This window comes from Nyctibius grandis, chromosome 8 (genome assembly GCF_013368605.1).
Source record: "Nyctibius grandis isolate bNycGra1 chromosome 8, bNycGra1.pri, whole genome shotgun sequence".
NCBI classification, from domain to species: domain Eukaryota; kingdom Metazoa; phylum Chordata; class Aves; order Nyctibiiformes; family Nyctibiidae; genus Nyctibius; species Nyctibius grandis.
The window spans coordinates 38,466,248-38,479,252 of record NC_090665.1 but is presented as its reverse complement, the minus strand read 5'-3'; the positions used below and the strand labels follow the sequence as shown (position 1 = coordinate 38,479,252).

General features: G+C 54.8%; 1 protein-coding gene across 1 annotated transcript in view; it reads left to right on the top strand.

Annotated features, from left to right (window-relative positions):
* The window catches only part of ERI3 (ERI1 exoribonuclease family member 3), a 134,801-nt gene that overhangs the window by 95,788 nt on the left and 26,008 nt on the right, over nucleotides 1–13,005 (top strand). Inside the window, exon 7 of the mRNA XM_068406331.1 lies at nucleotides 789–888. Coding sequence (XP_068262432.1) covers nucleotides 789–888 — 100 coding nt within the window. The remainder of the gene's footprint in view (nucleotides 1–788; nucleotides 889–13,005) is intronic.

The window sequence follows — 13,005 nt, the reverse complement described above, 5'->3', positions numbered from 1 at the left end:
CTGCTCACAATGCGGTGCTGAGCTTAATTCCTCAAGATGAAGAAGATACGTGGCTGTCAGGCTGTAATTACAGCCGCTCGTGTGACACGGAGGCCCGACTGCTTTCATGTTTGCGTTGTCCAGTGGGTTTTTGTGCTGCTGGGGCTCCCGGCTGCCTCGGTCCTGCTGGAAGCCCTGCTAGGGGACACGGCAGGGATGGAGCAGGCTTCCTCCGTCCAGGCTGCAGGCTCTGTGCAGTGGGGTGAGCAGTGCTGGCTCCCAGTGGGGTTTCTCCAAGTGATGGAGAGCCCTGAGGCAACTGGGGTCTGGGGATGGAAAGGAGAGGGGAGGCTGGGAGGGCTGTGCTTGCCGGAGGGGAAGGGGGCTGCCAGCCAGGCCAGCCTGGGCATGGGCACCCCTTTCCAAACCCCCCTGACTCCTGCTGCCACCCCCATCCTTGGTGAGGCAGGAATGGGGGGATGGTGTTGGAGCAACCCAGGGACATGCGGGACAAGCTCGCAGCCCCCAGCTCGCCCCAGCACGGCAGAAGTGGCCTTGAGTGATGCCAATCCAGCACAGTGCCCAGCAAACCTCGTGAGGGTTGTCACCTGTACAGGACGCCACCAGAGGCCCTGGACACCTCTTCTCTGAGGAGCATCAGATGGGACAGGCCAGCGTGAGGGTGCTTTGTGCAGGCGGCTCCAGGAGAGCTGCTGCGGGGGCAATGGGAGCAGCCAGGCCTGGGTGAGTACAAAATGTGTCTGCACATGGGCTGTGCACCTGTCTGACCCTCTGCTTCTCTCTTCCAGGCGTACAGCTTTGCCATGGGGAGTTGGCCAAAGAACGGGCTCTTAGACATGAACAAAGGACTGAACCTACAGCACATAGGGAGGCCTCACAGCGGGATAGGTGAGTGCTGCCGACCCGCGCCCATCCCGTCCCTGCAGCTGCTGTTCCGGGCGCACGGGACGTGCCTCGGCTCTGAGACCTTGTCCAGGTTGGGGTGCTGCTGAGAGGCAGCCAAAGGGCTGGGGGGTCTCTGGCTGGTGGAAGAGACGAAGATGTGTCAGGGCAGGATGAGCACACAGATGAGCTCTCCATCCCTGGCATATCCCCTTGTGCCAAACACACCTGCCTGTCCCTCTGCCTGGGGAACTGCTCCCCTCCTTGGCCCCTCTGGCTTTGCTCGGGCTGGGGGTGGATGTGGGCAGCACCAGGGCTCATGTGGTGCCTGGAGCGCAGGGCAGGGTCCCCAGGCTGGGTGGGATGCTCTCCCCATCGGGCCAGTCCTCCGAATGCTCTGGATGCTGCATCTGTCCTTGGAACGGAGGCTCTGCCAGGAGGTGCAGCCTTGGGAGCTGTCTGGAAACACGCTGTGGAGTGAAGATGCGTGGCCCCAGCTGGAGAACTGAATCATCGTCCTGTTTGCTCACACGTGTGATGAGTTTCATGGTCCCGCAGCCTGCTCCAAGATAAACAACTGAGACTACCATGCACTGTGGCAGAGCTCCATGTTTCCCCTAGCTCCTCCACACCAGGGATCAAAGTGATATGAGGAGGGAGAACTGGCCCAGCACACTGAGGCCGTATATCTGCCTGCTGCTTAATGCTGGGGGCACAGAGCTGGGGCAGCAGCAGGCTGCGGTACCGTCAGGAGCTCAGATTTACTGAGCTGTAGGCAGGGCTGTAACTCAGGGCTGCATTGCTCTTGCCTGTCTTGTTTCTCTGCGGGGCGTTGGATCACCTCTTGGGGACCAGTGGTCAGGTGTTCCCTCTGCCTGCCAGCCCTTCATCCACGGTGACTTGTGAGCATTAAAGTTTGCAAGGAGGTACAATTTACTTGGAAAAGTCACCTGCTACCTGGGCCTTGAGGAGGCTGTTTAATATTGTTTCAAGACTCTAACCATTAAACTCTCCAATCAATCCAAGTTAAGGAGATGAATTATTTAAAGCTCACCAGCTTTTAATTAGCAAGCTCCTTTTGAACTATGGATCTGGTTGCATTATTGACGGAGGTAGCATTAAAATATGCTTCCTTGCCTGGGAGCAGATTTGCCTTGCTTGTGTGCCATGTTGGGGAGATCATGGGGAGGGAGCAGGGACTGCAGGAGTTGTGTGTGCGTGTCCTACGCTGGGGGCTTGGGCTTTTCCTAGGGTCTCCTGGGGGATGCAGGGTTGGTTTGTGCCTGTCTTTCCTCATTTTATTTATGGTAAGAGCTCTCTGTTGCTGTCATCTCTTACTCTGACAAAGCATCCTCAGCTCTGGAGTATCATCAGTCTGCCGATGGTTTCTGCCCGTGTTTATATCAGTGCTGCTGTCTCGCACAGGTGTCTCTGCCTGATGGGGTTCAGAGAGATGCTGTTCATGTCCCTCCCTGCTCCAATCCTTTAGGAAGGTTTTACTTTTGCGTTTCCACCAAACTCCCTCTTTGGGGGACCACTCCTGGCTCTCCCCCATACAGGGTGAGCCACGGGCAGATTGCCCACAGAGAAGCAGCATGGCAAGGCCCAGCAGGTCCTAGTCATGGATCAAGCATTGGCTCTAGTGACAGCCCGAGAGGTCCCCAGGCCAAGGGCTGAGGAGGGGCTGCTCACTGCAGAGGCAGCCTGCCTTCCTTGGGTCCAGCTTTGCTGCCTTGTCCTGGAGCAAGTGTCAGTCCTGCACAGCTGAGGAGTCCTGTTTCGGCCACAGGGACTGGGCACGGTCATCCCAATTGCTGACAGTCACCCTGTGACCTGAGCAGTCCTCACCACTCTCCTTCACGCTCTCAACTGCTTTTGCTTTAGGGCTGGGAGGAGCCATCCCTTTCCCTGCCCAGGACTGCCCTCTTCTTCCCTCCCTGGCTGTAAGGAGCCTTGCTTCTGACACAGCCCTGCCCGCTCAGCCGAGTAAGTGACCCCTTCTCAAGGACTGCTGCTGGAGAAGAGAGTGGAGAAAGGCAAAACACACTGCCTGCCTGCCTCTCGCTGCCCACAATGAGAAGGGAGCTGGCTGTGGCTCTGGGGATGCTCCCAGGCGGTCTAGAGCCTCCCTGCTCTTCTTTGGCCAGTCCTGGGGTGCAGCAAATTCAAAGGAAGTTGGGGAGCTGAGGGGGGGGTCCCCAGGGCTGCCCGAGGCAGGTGTAAGCAGGTTCAGCCTCTGATTCTCATGGCCCTCGTGGGTCGCTGATGACCAGAAACCTGCAAACCAAAGAGGGCTGAGGAGGGAGCAGCAAGGCTCCGTGCTGTGCAGGAGAGCCTCCGCGCAGCCCCCTTCCCACCAGCGTGGGGAGCGGTCCAGGGGGATGCAGGCAGTCCTGTGAAGCCTCAGCTTGCTTATGCAGGGATGTACCACATGGATGTTTCCCTTCAAATCTGACAGAAAAATTGCAGTGGATGGCCGCTTGTTTTTGCAAACAATTTGCAAGGAGTTTTGCCATCTCGCCTGATCGGTTGAGTATTTCTTTGTTTTCAAATTACGCTCTGATTCACTGGCTCAGCAGATACCTGCTCCAAATCCCTGCACTTGGCGTGCTCTGGGACCAGTCCCGCTCCGTGCTTCACCTCCTCTCCTTTGTCTTGTTCAAAATCCAGGAGTTCAGGGCGCTCAACACCCTGCAGGGCCAAGGCTGGATTTTGGATGGGAACCTCACCTTTAGCATCTGGTGCGTGCGGGCAGGAGGGGCTCATGGTGGAGCGTGGTGGAGTCTCGGACCGCATCCCCTGGGACATACGGTTGGGCATACAGCAACTTACTGTACAGAGCTCACGTTCTAGCTTTTGTCTGATTTCTACTCACAAGCAAATAAGCTGCAAGTCTTGTTGAGGGGTTAGAAAAGTGGTTTGCGTCACCAAATACACCAAAGCGTATTTGCATACACTGCAAATACAGCTGCCTCGGGGTGGGGCGGGTAGGGGTCTGCTGCAGTTGTTTCACAGGAGGGTAAAGGAAGGGAGGAAATGTCAGCATTTCAGCTTGCTGAGGAGTGCTGGGCAGAATAAGGAGGTTGGAAAGTCCTGCTCTAGAGTGAGGATGCAGAAGATCCTTGGGAGATGGGAAAGGAACAAAAGCGGAGTGAAACCTGTTCTCTCATACCTTTTCTCCGGTTGGTATTTCATCTCTAAGGATTCCCTCTGGCCTGAATGTGGCCCTGAGCACCAGAGAGGACTTTTTTTTGCAGCTTCCATCTCTCCTTGAACATACATTAAATGTGTGTCAGCTCTAGCGTGGACTGTAGGATCTTGGGGCGAGGAACTTCTTTTTGTCAGGTGTTTTCTTGGCCCTCAACAAGATGAAGTGGAGTCTTGCCAAGAAGTTACGCAGCTTACAGACACGTGCATGTTGCGGTTCTTAAAACATGTGTTTGAGGCACTGCTTGCCAAAAAAGAGCTACAGCTTGTGATGGGGGTTTTGGCACTCTTAGGCAAAGACCAGCATTCACAGGCTCCACACCAGTGGAGCTGGATTCTTGCGTTGGGGTCTCTCTGCTGAGTTTTAGGGACTGATATAAAGCAGAAGGATTAAAATCCCAGGCTGTAGTTGTGATTTAAATCCGCCAGCTGGGCACCTGGATTCAGTCATTGATTTTTTTCTATTTTTTTTAATTTTTATTTTTTTTATTACCTGTTTCCCTAAAAAAGGTGAAGTTTTACTGACCAGCACCAGTCAAACCAAGTCCAGCTCTCCTTACCCAGTTGTTAAATCTGGTTATTCTTTTATTCATCAGATGTCCTATATTTGCTACATTTGGATTGATTGTGTAACATAATATACCTTTAGTCTTTGTTTTGAGATATTTGTTACATTAGAAAAATAGTTAATTACTATTTGTTCTTAAAGAGGTGGTGATTAAATTATTAACCTGTGATTTGAGTTGTGACTCTTTTGGATGAAAATTGGAATGCCATGTTAAAGTACCCCAGCAGTATTTGAACTGGTTTTATTAGTAAAATCCTGTTTCCTTTGCATATACTCAGTACAGAAGGAAAAGTAAATTTCAGAATATGTTTCAGTTAAAAACACCTGGTGCGTGAAACCGAAGCAAGAAGTGATTGGTGAGTTGAAGGGGTGTTTCTGGAAACCACCCTTTCAAGATTTTAGAGTTAGCACATCTCATTCTCTCTCACCTCAGTTTGTTGGTTTGTTTCCCTGATTATGGAAACCATAAAAGGCACACCTTTTCTTTTTCAGTTCATTGTCATTTCTCAGCTCTGAACAAGCCAATTATTGAAATGAAAATACACTGAAAAAAGTAAAAAGTTTCCAAATCTGGAGAAGTAGCTGCTGCTGGGAAAGTTTGTTCCTCATTTGTCAGCTCTGCTTCCACCTCCAGTGTATTGACTGTCTTTAAAACATGGTATTACCCCCTGCTACTGGTCTTTTTTGAATCTGGTTGAATTTAATAGAATCTGTAAAGTGTAGACTTAAGCACACAGATTATTATGATTTCAGATTTAGTTCTAAATGTCTGGTTTGGGGGTTTTTTTCTTTTTTGGGGGAAGAGGGTAGCCAGGCTGCTATGTCTCTTGCTGTCAAACCTGCAGTACCCATCCCAGGCGACCAGGAGATGTGGTCCCGTAGTAGCGCCTGTCTTGACACGATGTCCTCGCTGTGCTGTTTTACACCAGCTAGCGTAATCCCACGAGCCGTGAGCCTCCGCACAGGACTTCACCATCTTCCCTGTGCCCACGGTTTCGCCGTCCAGGGCTGTGGGGGATCTCTGCCATGCCCAATGGAAAAGCCCTACCTGCCTGGGCAGGTCAGCAGCCCGTGTGGTGAGCAGCCCAGCAAGCCACCATGCCTTCCTGGCTCCATCTCTCTCTTTTCATTTACTGATTGGAAAACTCAGAAGGTTAGGGTGTGATATTGTTCCTGATCCAGAGCATTAATTAGGCCTCGGAAAGAAGAAGAGGAATTGCGTGTTTTTAACGGTGAGGTTAATGGGATGCTCGCAGAGTAGACAGTTTTAATGAGCTTCAACTCGATGTTCAGTGAGTTTACTCTTTGTGTTAAAAGGGTCACACTGCAGTATTTTGATGTGGATTGTCTCCTGGCCCCCGGTGTCATAGGTGAGCGTCTGTCAGAGTCCAGTCAGAGCACATTTACTTAGTGACACGATTCTAATTAACTACTGTGAGCTGCCACCGCCGCGGGGAGCCGGGCCAGTGCTGCCGGGGGTGCCTCCTGCCCGGCGGAGCCGTCCCTCTCCCCAGATCGCTCTGCCTGCTCGTGTCCCAGCAATGCCAGCCTGCTCTCTGCGCTGACATTGAAGGAGAGGGCAGTGAGGGCTAAGTGCGGTGGCAGGCGGCAGGCCACCCGCCGTAATGGGTGCCTTTGGCTGTCAGCGCCGGCTGTCCCCCCCCCGGGAGCTCCGCAGCGGCTGATGAGGCTTCGCCTCACCCTGCAAGGTGCTGGCAGCTTGTGGTCCTGGCAGCTTGCTGGCTTTATTCCAGCCTCCACTTATTCTTCCCTGCTTTCCTTTCCCCTCTTTAATTTTCCTGGCTTTCCTCAGGGTGCAGGGAAGCCTGCAGCCCCCCAGCATCTCTGGGATCCCCAGTGACCCTTGGTGCCTGGCTGCCTGCTCTGCGATGGGGCAGGGGGAACAAGGGGACAGGGACAGCATTTTGTGAAACTCCCCTCTCTTTTTTTGACCACTTTCCATCCCAGCCCGCGTGGCCCTGGCTGGCAGAGCCAGTCCCACCCTCCCTGTCCTTCCCAGAGGATGGGAGAAGCCTTGGAAGACCCCATGCTCCCCCAGAGCAGGCAAACCTTGTTCTTTGGCTCTTTGTGGTGGCACATGGCTGGTGCCGTGCCCGGGGTCAGTGCCCTTTGCCCCGCACCATCCTTTTGCCAGGGGATGATGAAAGCAAGAGCCAAGCACGGGGCTCACTGCTGAGGAGCAGGGCACGGGGCTGCCTCGGGGCCGCTGCCCTGTGCACAGCGGCCCCAGCCTAAGGCAGGAGGGGAAAGACTCCAAGTTAAATAATTAAAAGAGACTTAAGTAAAAATCAACAGAAATGTCATCAAACGAGCAGTGTCATTTTGAATTAGTGCTTTTAAAGGTCAGGCGGATCCGGAACAGGTGGAGGGGCTGCGTGCTGGGTGTCGCGGCCGGGCGGCACGTCCCGGCACCCGGGGAGGCAGGGTGCGGGCACCGTCCCGGCCCCGCCGGGGCACCCACCGGCCTGTGGGCACGGGGACAGCGCGGCAGGCTGGTGGCGAGGGGTCCCGCTGCGAGCACCGGCCCCGCATCCCAAGGAGGAGTGGGGAGGGAGGGCCGGCCAGGGCAGCCGGTTAGAGGACACAGTCTGTCAGAGTCCAGTCAGAGCACATTAACGCGGTGACATGATTCTAATTAACTACCGTGAGAGGTGTCACAGCTGGAAAAGCAGTGAGCGGAGACAAGCTTTTAAAAAAAGAAAAAAGCGATGTGACAGTCTTTTTTTTTTCCCCCATCTCTTTCTTTTTCTTTTCTTTTCCTTTTTTTTTTTTTTTTTAACTCTTGTATGCTCTCTCCCCTCCATGTGGGAGTGGATCTAAAGATAATTAGGATGTCTGGCTGCCTGGGAACCTGAGCCGGGGCTCTTTTGCTTTCAGTCATTTAAGTTTTCGACATCTCTCTGAAGGGACTTGGTGGCGCAGTGGATTACTGCGCGCCAGAGTGACAGAACACTCTTCTAATCGTAAACCCTTTTTAGAAAGGATTCTGCTCTCCCTTTTTCCCCCGGAGCAGCGGGGGGTATGTTCTGATCACTGCAGCTCTGTTCCTATACACGCTACAATGGGAAACTCAAGGTCTTTCAGCTGTTTCCTGCAGTTAACAAAGGAGGCACAGAAGAAAGAAAGGAAGGATGATTGAGTGTTTGTGTTGACTGCACTCACCCCTCCGTCCTACCCTGCCGAAAGTTGGTCGTGTGCCCGCTGATCTGGGGGCACGCACGCTCGCCTGACCCCGCTGCCTGCCGGGGGGTGTGATGGGTTCCTCGCACCTTGCCCCTTGCCTGAGGGCTCTCAGTCCCTGGAGAGAGCAGCCTTTGGAGGGGAGGGTGAGACGGGCTGCGGGGCTTCGGCTGCCTGAGAAAAGTCGGGGTGCCGTCGTGCGCTCCTCCCAGCCCCGGGGCAGGCGGCGGTGTGTGGAAGGTGGGCACGAGCCCCTCTCTTCTGGCTGGAAGCAGTTGTGTTTGCAGCACCGTGTCAGGCTGAAGGCTTGAGTGGGATTTCTGGATTACCTGCTGTTCGCCTGCCACGATGCCTGGGAGGCCCAGCTGCAGGTTGGGGCAGGTCCGCCTCAAGCCCCAGACCTGGCTGACCCCCAGGACAGCACTGCTGTTGTCCTGGAGCTGCCCTTTGGCATGGCTGCTGCTGTACCCACCTTCCCCTGGCTTCTGGTTTTAGGCTTTCCCTGGACTCATCCCACCAGCCTTGGGGACTGTCTCCCTTGGCAAGAAGAGCAGATCTGCTGTCCCTTCCTCCCTCCCTCCCAAGCCAGCTGTGATCCGCAGCCCAACATCTGGCCCAATTCCTTTCCCCAGTGACAGACGAGAAACCCCTTAGATAAGTTTTTCATATCACTGTAAACTGTTGTTGGCATACTGGGAGCACTGGGAGAGGCTGGTGGTTTGTATTATGTGTGCTCTGTCTTACCAATCAGCTGGTCCCAAAACCAGGAGTGTGCAGACATGAACTGATCTGTACTGGAGAGACTCTTGCACTGCCTCAGACCCATCCCGCTGTTGGCTATTTGTCCAGTCCTGTCGCTGAGCCTTGCAAAATATCCCCCCCACACACACTGCTGAACAACCCCTGCACTGAGCGAGCCCTGTCCCATGGTGTGCTGGACAGGCAGAACATCTTTGCTCGCACTTGTTCTCCTGCGCCGGTAACATGCAGCGCTTCCCATGCACCGTGCTGCATCCTCAGGCACAGCAAGACACGTGTTAGGTGAGAGGCCTTGGAAGATCATTAACTTTCTAGAGAGCTTTTTCTGTAGAAAGTAGCGATGTAAAACACCGAGTGACATTTTGATTTCCCCATGGATTCTTTTGGTGCCTTGGTGTCTCTCTGCGCTGTGTCCCAGACGAGGCTAAATGGTAGCACATCTTCCCTTACCTGTGAGGAGGGGAAGTTTCCTGTTAATGAACATGGATATCTCAATTAAGAGCACTGATTGCCTGCCCTTTCTGCAATGGACTCCGGTGGAAGGTGTCTTTTAATGTCATGCTGTCCTGCAACAGGAATGTGTCCTCAAACCTGCCCTTCCGTGCCTGCATCCCGGGGAATCGGAGGATGCCACTGTCCCTCTTGGGTTAGCCCTTGTCCCCAGGGGCTGGGCATCCAAGTTGTCCTGGCTCTGGCCTCCCTGGCTAGTACAGGGGTGGTGGCTGTGAGCCATGGTCCCTCTCTGTGAGGAGCAGAGACTCCTGCCCAAGTTTTACCAAAGATCTGCCTTTAACGAGAGTGGTGGCAGAGGTATGGAGGGAGGGCTGTGTCAGCGAGGGACGCCAGGGTTAAAGCTGCCCCGCTTCACCTAATGAGAAACGATGGCAAGGTGCGGGAGGGGAAGGGGTAGCAGCCAGCCGGAGAGACTCCACTGCAATTTAACAAGTTTCCATTCCCCTGAGTTCCTTGACAAGACCCCCCTCTAAGTCTGTACAGGAATTCATAAGAATAGGATAATTAGGATGTTTCAAAGCTGCGACCCTCAGAGGAGTCCTTGGATTAATCTGTTTTTTCCCTTAAAGACATCTGTAACTACGATCTTTGTTTCTCTCCTCTTCTCCCCCCCCGCTCCCCTTCTTTTCCCCCCTTGTCTGTCTCTGTATCTCCTGTCAAACCGTTGCAGACGTAAATGACAAAGAAATCAGAAAGAGAGATCAATGCAGTCCAAATTAGCACTTGGAGATAGACTGTGCCGGAGATGTCAGAGCCTGACCCCAGCTGATCTGCCAGCCTCTGCTGGTGATATTATGCAAATTGCATCCATCTGGCAGAGCCCAGCGAAGGACTAATGGGGCAGGGAGGGGGCCGTGGCCAGGCACCTTTGGGAAGGGGAGAGAGCTGGGGGTCTTTGGGGAGGGGGGTCTGTGATTGGCGGGGGAGATAAGGTACTGCATTGGCTTCATTTGCGCTCCTGGGCGGATTAAAAACCAAACTCCTGATAAGAGATAACCAAACTTCATTCCGCTTTTTATTTTATTCTTTATTGCTACCCCCACACAACCTAGTACCAAAAAGAAAAGGGAAAAAAAAAAAAAAGAAAAAGATGGTCCTTGGCGCTCTTGTTTCCTGCACGTCATTACCACTGATGGCAGTTTGAGGGGAGAGACAAAGTCGGGGAAAGAAAGCGTAAAAAAAAAGAGCTAGCTGCTTAAAAGACTGCTGTAATAGGAGCATGGATAATAGAAATCTCAAATTACGGTGATCGCCTTGTTAAGAAGTTTGAAAATACGGCCAGATTGTCTTTAATGAGAGAAATATGGCTGTTAGTTAGTGAAGGAGGAGGGAATGGACCTTGTTTCAAGATCTGTAGCTCGCCCATCAAAGAGGCACCGGCTGTTTCATTTCAAAATCCTGCTCCTCTGCCTGATATTAAAAATAGTTGTTAAAGGCTTTGACTAGCAAGACGATTCTCTTTGGCTTCCTACTCTCTCTCCACCTCCCCCGAAAGACTTCGCTAAGAGACAACTTCTGCTTTAAAAAACAGCCAAGCAAAGAAAGAGAGAGAGGAAAGTTTTGGGCTGCGGGGTGATGCTGAGGGGTGATGCTGCCCCTGGCACCACGGGGTGCCCAGGGGCCTCAGGCCGAGCACCGCTGGCACCGTGGCCATCCCCACCAGCACCGTGGCCGTCCCCACCGCGGCACAGGGGAGCTCCCTCCGTGCCGTGCGTCCGCTGTGCCAGGATAAGCACTGTGACGTGGTACCATCACTGCTGTCCTCCTCCTCACAGCCCCGACCTGGGCACGGGGCGGCAGAGGCTTTTTTGGCATGCGGAGCCCTGTTTAGCACCGCAGTGCTGCTCTCCTTCTCTCTCCCCGGTGCCCGGGAAGTGGCGCTGGGCCAGGGCTGAGGCTGCGGAGAAGGGCTGTGGCAGAAGCCAGGTCTGGCAGCTGCCCACCAGCCCCCACCTCCTGTTAAGAGCTAAGGGGCACCTCTGCGCTGTTGGGCTCTGACCCGTAACTCCTACCTCGCCGCTGCACTGACAGTCCCCTCTTCATCCTCCCCTGAAATCAAACGATTGCGTTAATTGGTTTAAGGATCGCTGCCCCATGTCCTGAGTGGCCTGTTTAAGATAACGAACTTGGAGTGTGTTAATAGCCAGTATAACTCAGCAGAGGATCTAGGGACAAGGTCTGGATGGGGCTGATGCTGCTGAGTAGGGAAGATGGGCACTGAGGCGTCGAAAATCCATCCAGTGCTGTGTTTTTCCCTGTCCTTACACCAATCAGCGCAATTCCCCCGCTCCCAAGTTGCTGACATGTTGAATCCCAGGGCAAAGGGCTCTGGCAGGAGGGGAGGGCTGCCCCAGCCAAACTGCTGCCCTTCCCAGCACGGCCTCGCTCGCTTTGTGGGTCTGCAGTGGGATCAGAGGGGATCTGCTCTCCTCCTTACCCTCCATAGCATGATGTTCTTCCCAAAGCCGCAGCCACCACTGTGCAGGCTGATCCCAGCTGTGCCATGAGCCGCCCGAGCTCTGGCATGTTCCTGGTCCAGCAGTGGGTGTGTGCTGGGATGGCAGCGTTTCCCTCTGTCCCTGAGAGTCCTGAGCAATCCTGCTCCGGCTTGGAAGCTGCCTTTCTGCATCCTTCAAAGCAAGCGAGAGCCCGAGCAGCTCCTCCCAGCCTGGGCCCCACACTGGGTGCTGCTGCTGTGCAGGACCTGGAAGGAAGGCAGGAGGAGAGTGTCACGGTCGCTGCTAAGGGTGGGTGCGCCGGTCCACGGTGCTGGGACCAAGCTGCCACGTCCAGTGCTGTGGTCTGACATGCCCTGCGTGCTCAGAGGGTCTCTGAGGGGATGGCATGAAGCAGGGGCTGGAGAACTCTTAGTTTTTGGCCAGGTGGTGGCCCGGGGATGCAGCAGGATGAGCTGGGCTGGGCTGCTGTGCCGGGTGGGCTACGGGAGTGTCCTGCCTCATCCCCCCATGGCACCAAGCTGACCTTTAACCATGTTAAAAACCCACCCAGTGACGTGATGCAAACCCACCCCAGTGATGGAGAGCACCCAGCAGCCCTGGGTAAGCTTTCCTGCTGTAGTTAGCCTCGCTTTTAATTACACATAGGCCTTAATGTCCAGGGGGAGCGATGGCCTGGCTGGAGGGGCTGTCTCTGTGCAGACCTTCCTGCTGCGCCCCAGCCCCGCATGGCCCCTTGCCTCCCTGCCCACCCCTCGGCGGCAGGCGCGGTGCTGGCGCTGCTGGTCGCCCGCGCTTACCAGGGCACCCATGTGCCCCCGCTCGCCACCACCTCTATGCCTGGCCCCGGCGGGCAGGGGACCCGCGGGAAGGGGACCTGCGCCCCGGCACTGCTGCCTCGGGACCCTTCCTCGGGGGCTCTGCAAGCAGGGTGAGCCCGCGGCGGGCAGGACCCTGGCCCCTCGCCCAGCGGAGGGCACAGCAGCAGCGTCCTGCTGGGAGGCCTGCTCCTGCCGTCAGCTGCAGCTCCCCAGGGCCGGCTGCCCGGTGCCGGGGGTACTGGGGCCAGGACCCCTCTCCTGTCCTGTGTGTTTCCAACCGAGAACCAGAGATTTGGCTTTATTTGCGTGCCCAGGGGACTCAGAGCTTGGCAGCTGGGCCATCTCCAGCACCCGCAAAGCCCTCTGCTAGTGCTCTCCCCCTCCAGAAGTACAAAGATAACAGCCAAGAGAGGCAGAGAGGGAGAGAAAAAGAGAGACAACGGCTTTGCCTCCGCGCTCCTGTCCAGAGCAGTCTCCTAATGAGAAGAATATGGCTGCTAGTTAGCAGAGGGGTGTGTCCTGTAGGCTAAAATGAGATAGTTACACTGCACTGATTGAAGGTTGAGGTTAGAGGGCAGCACAATTATGTTCAGGAGAT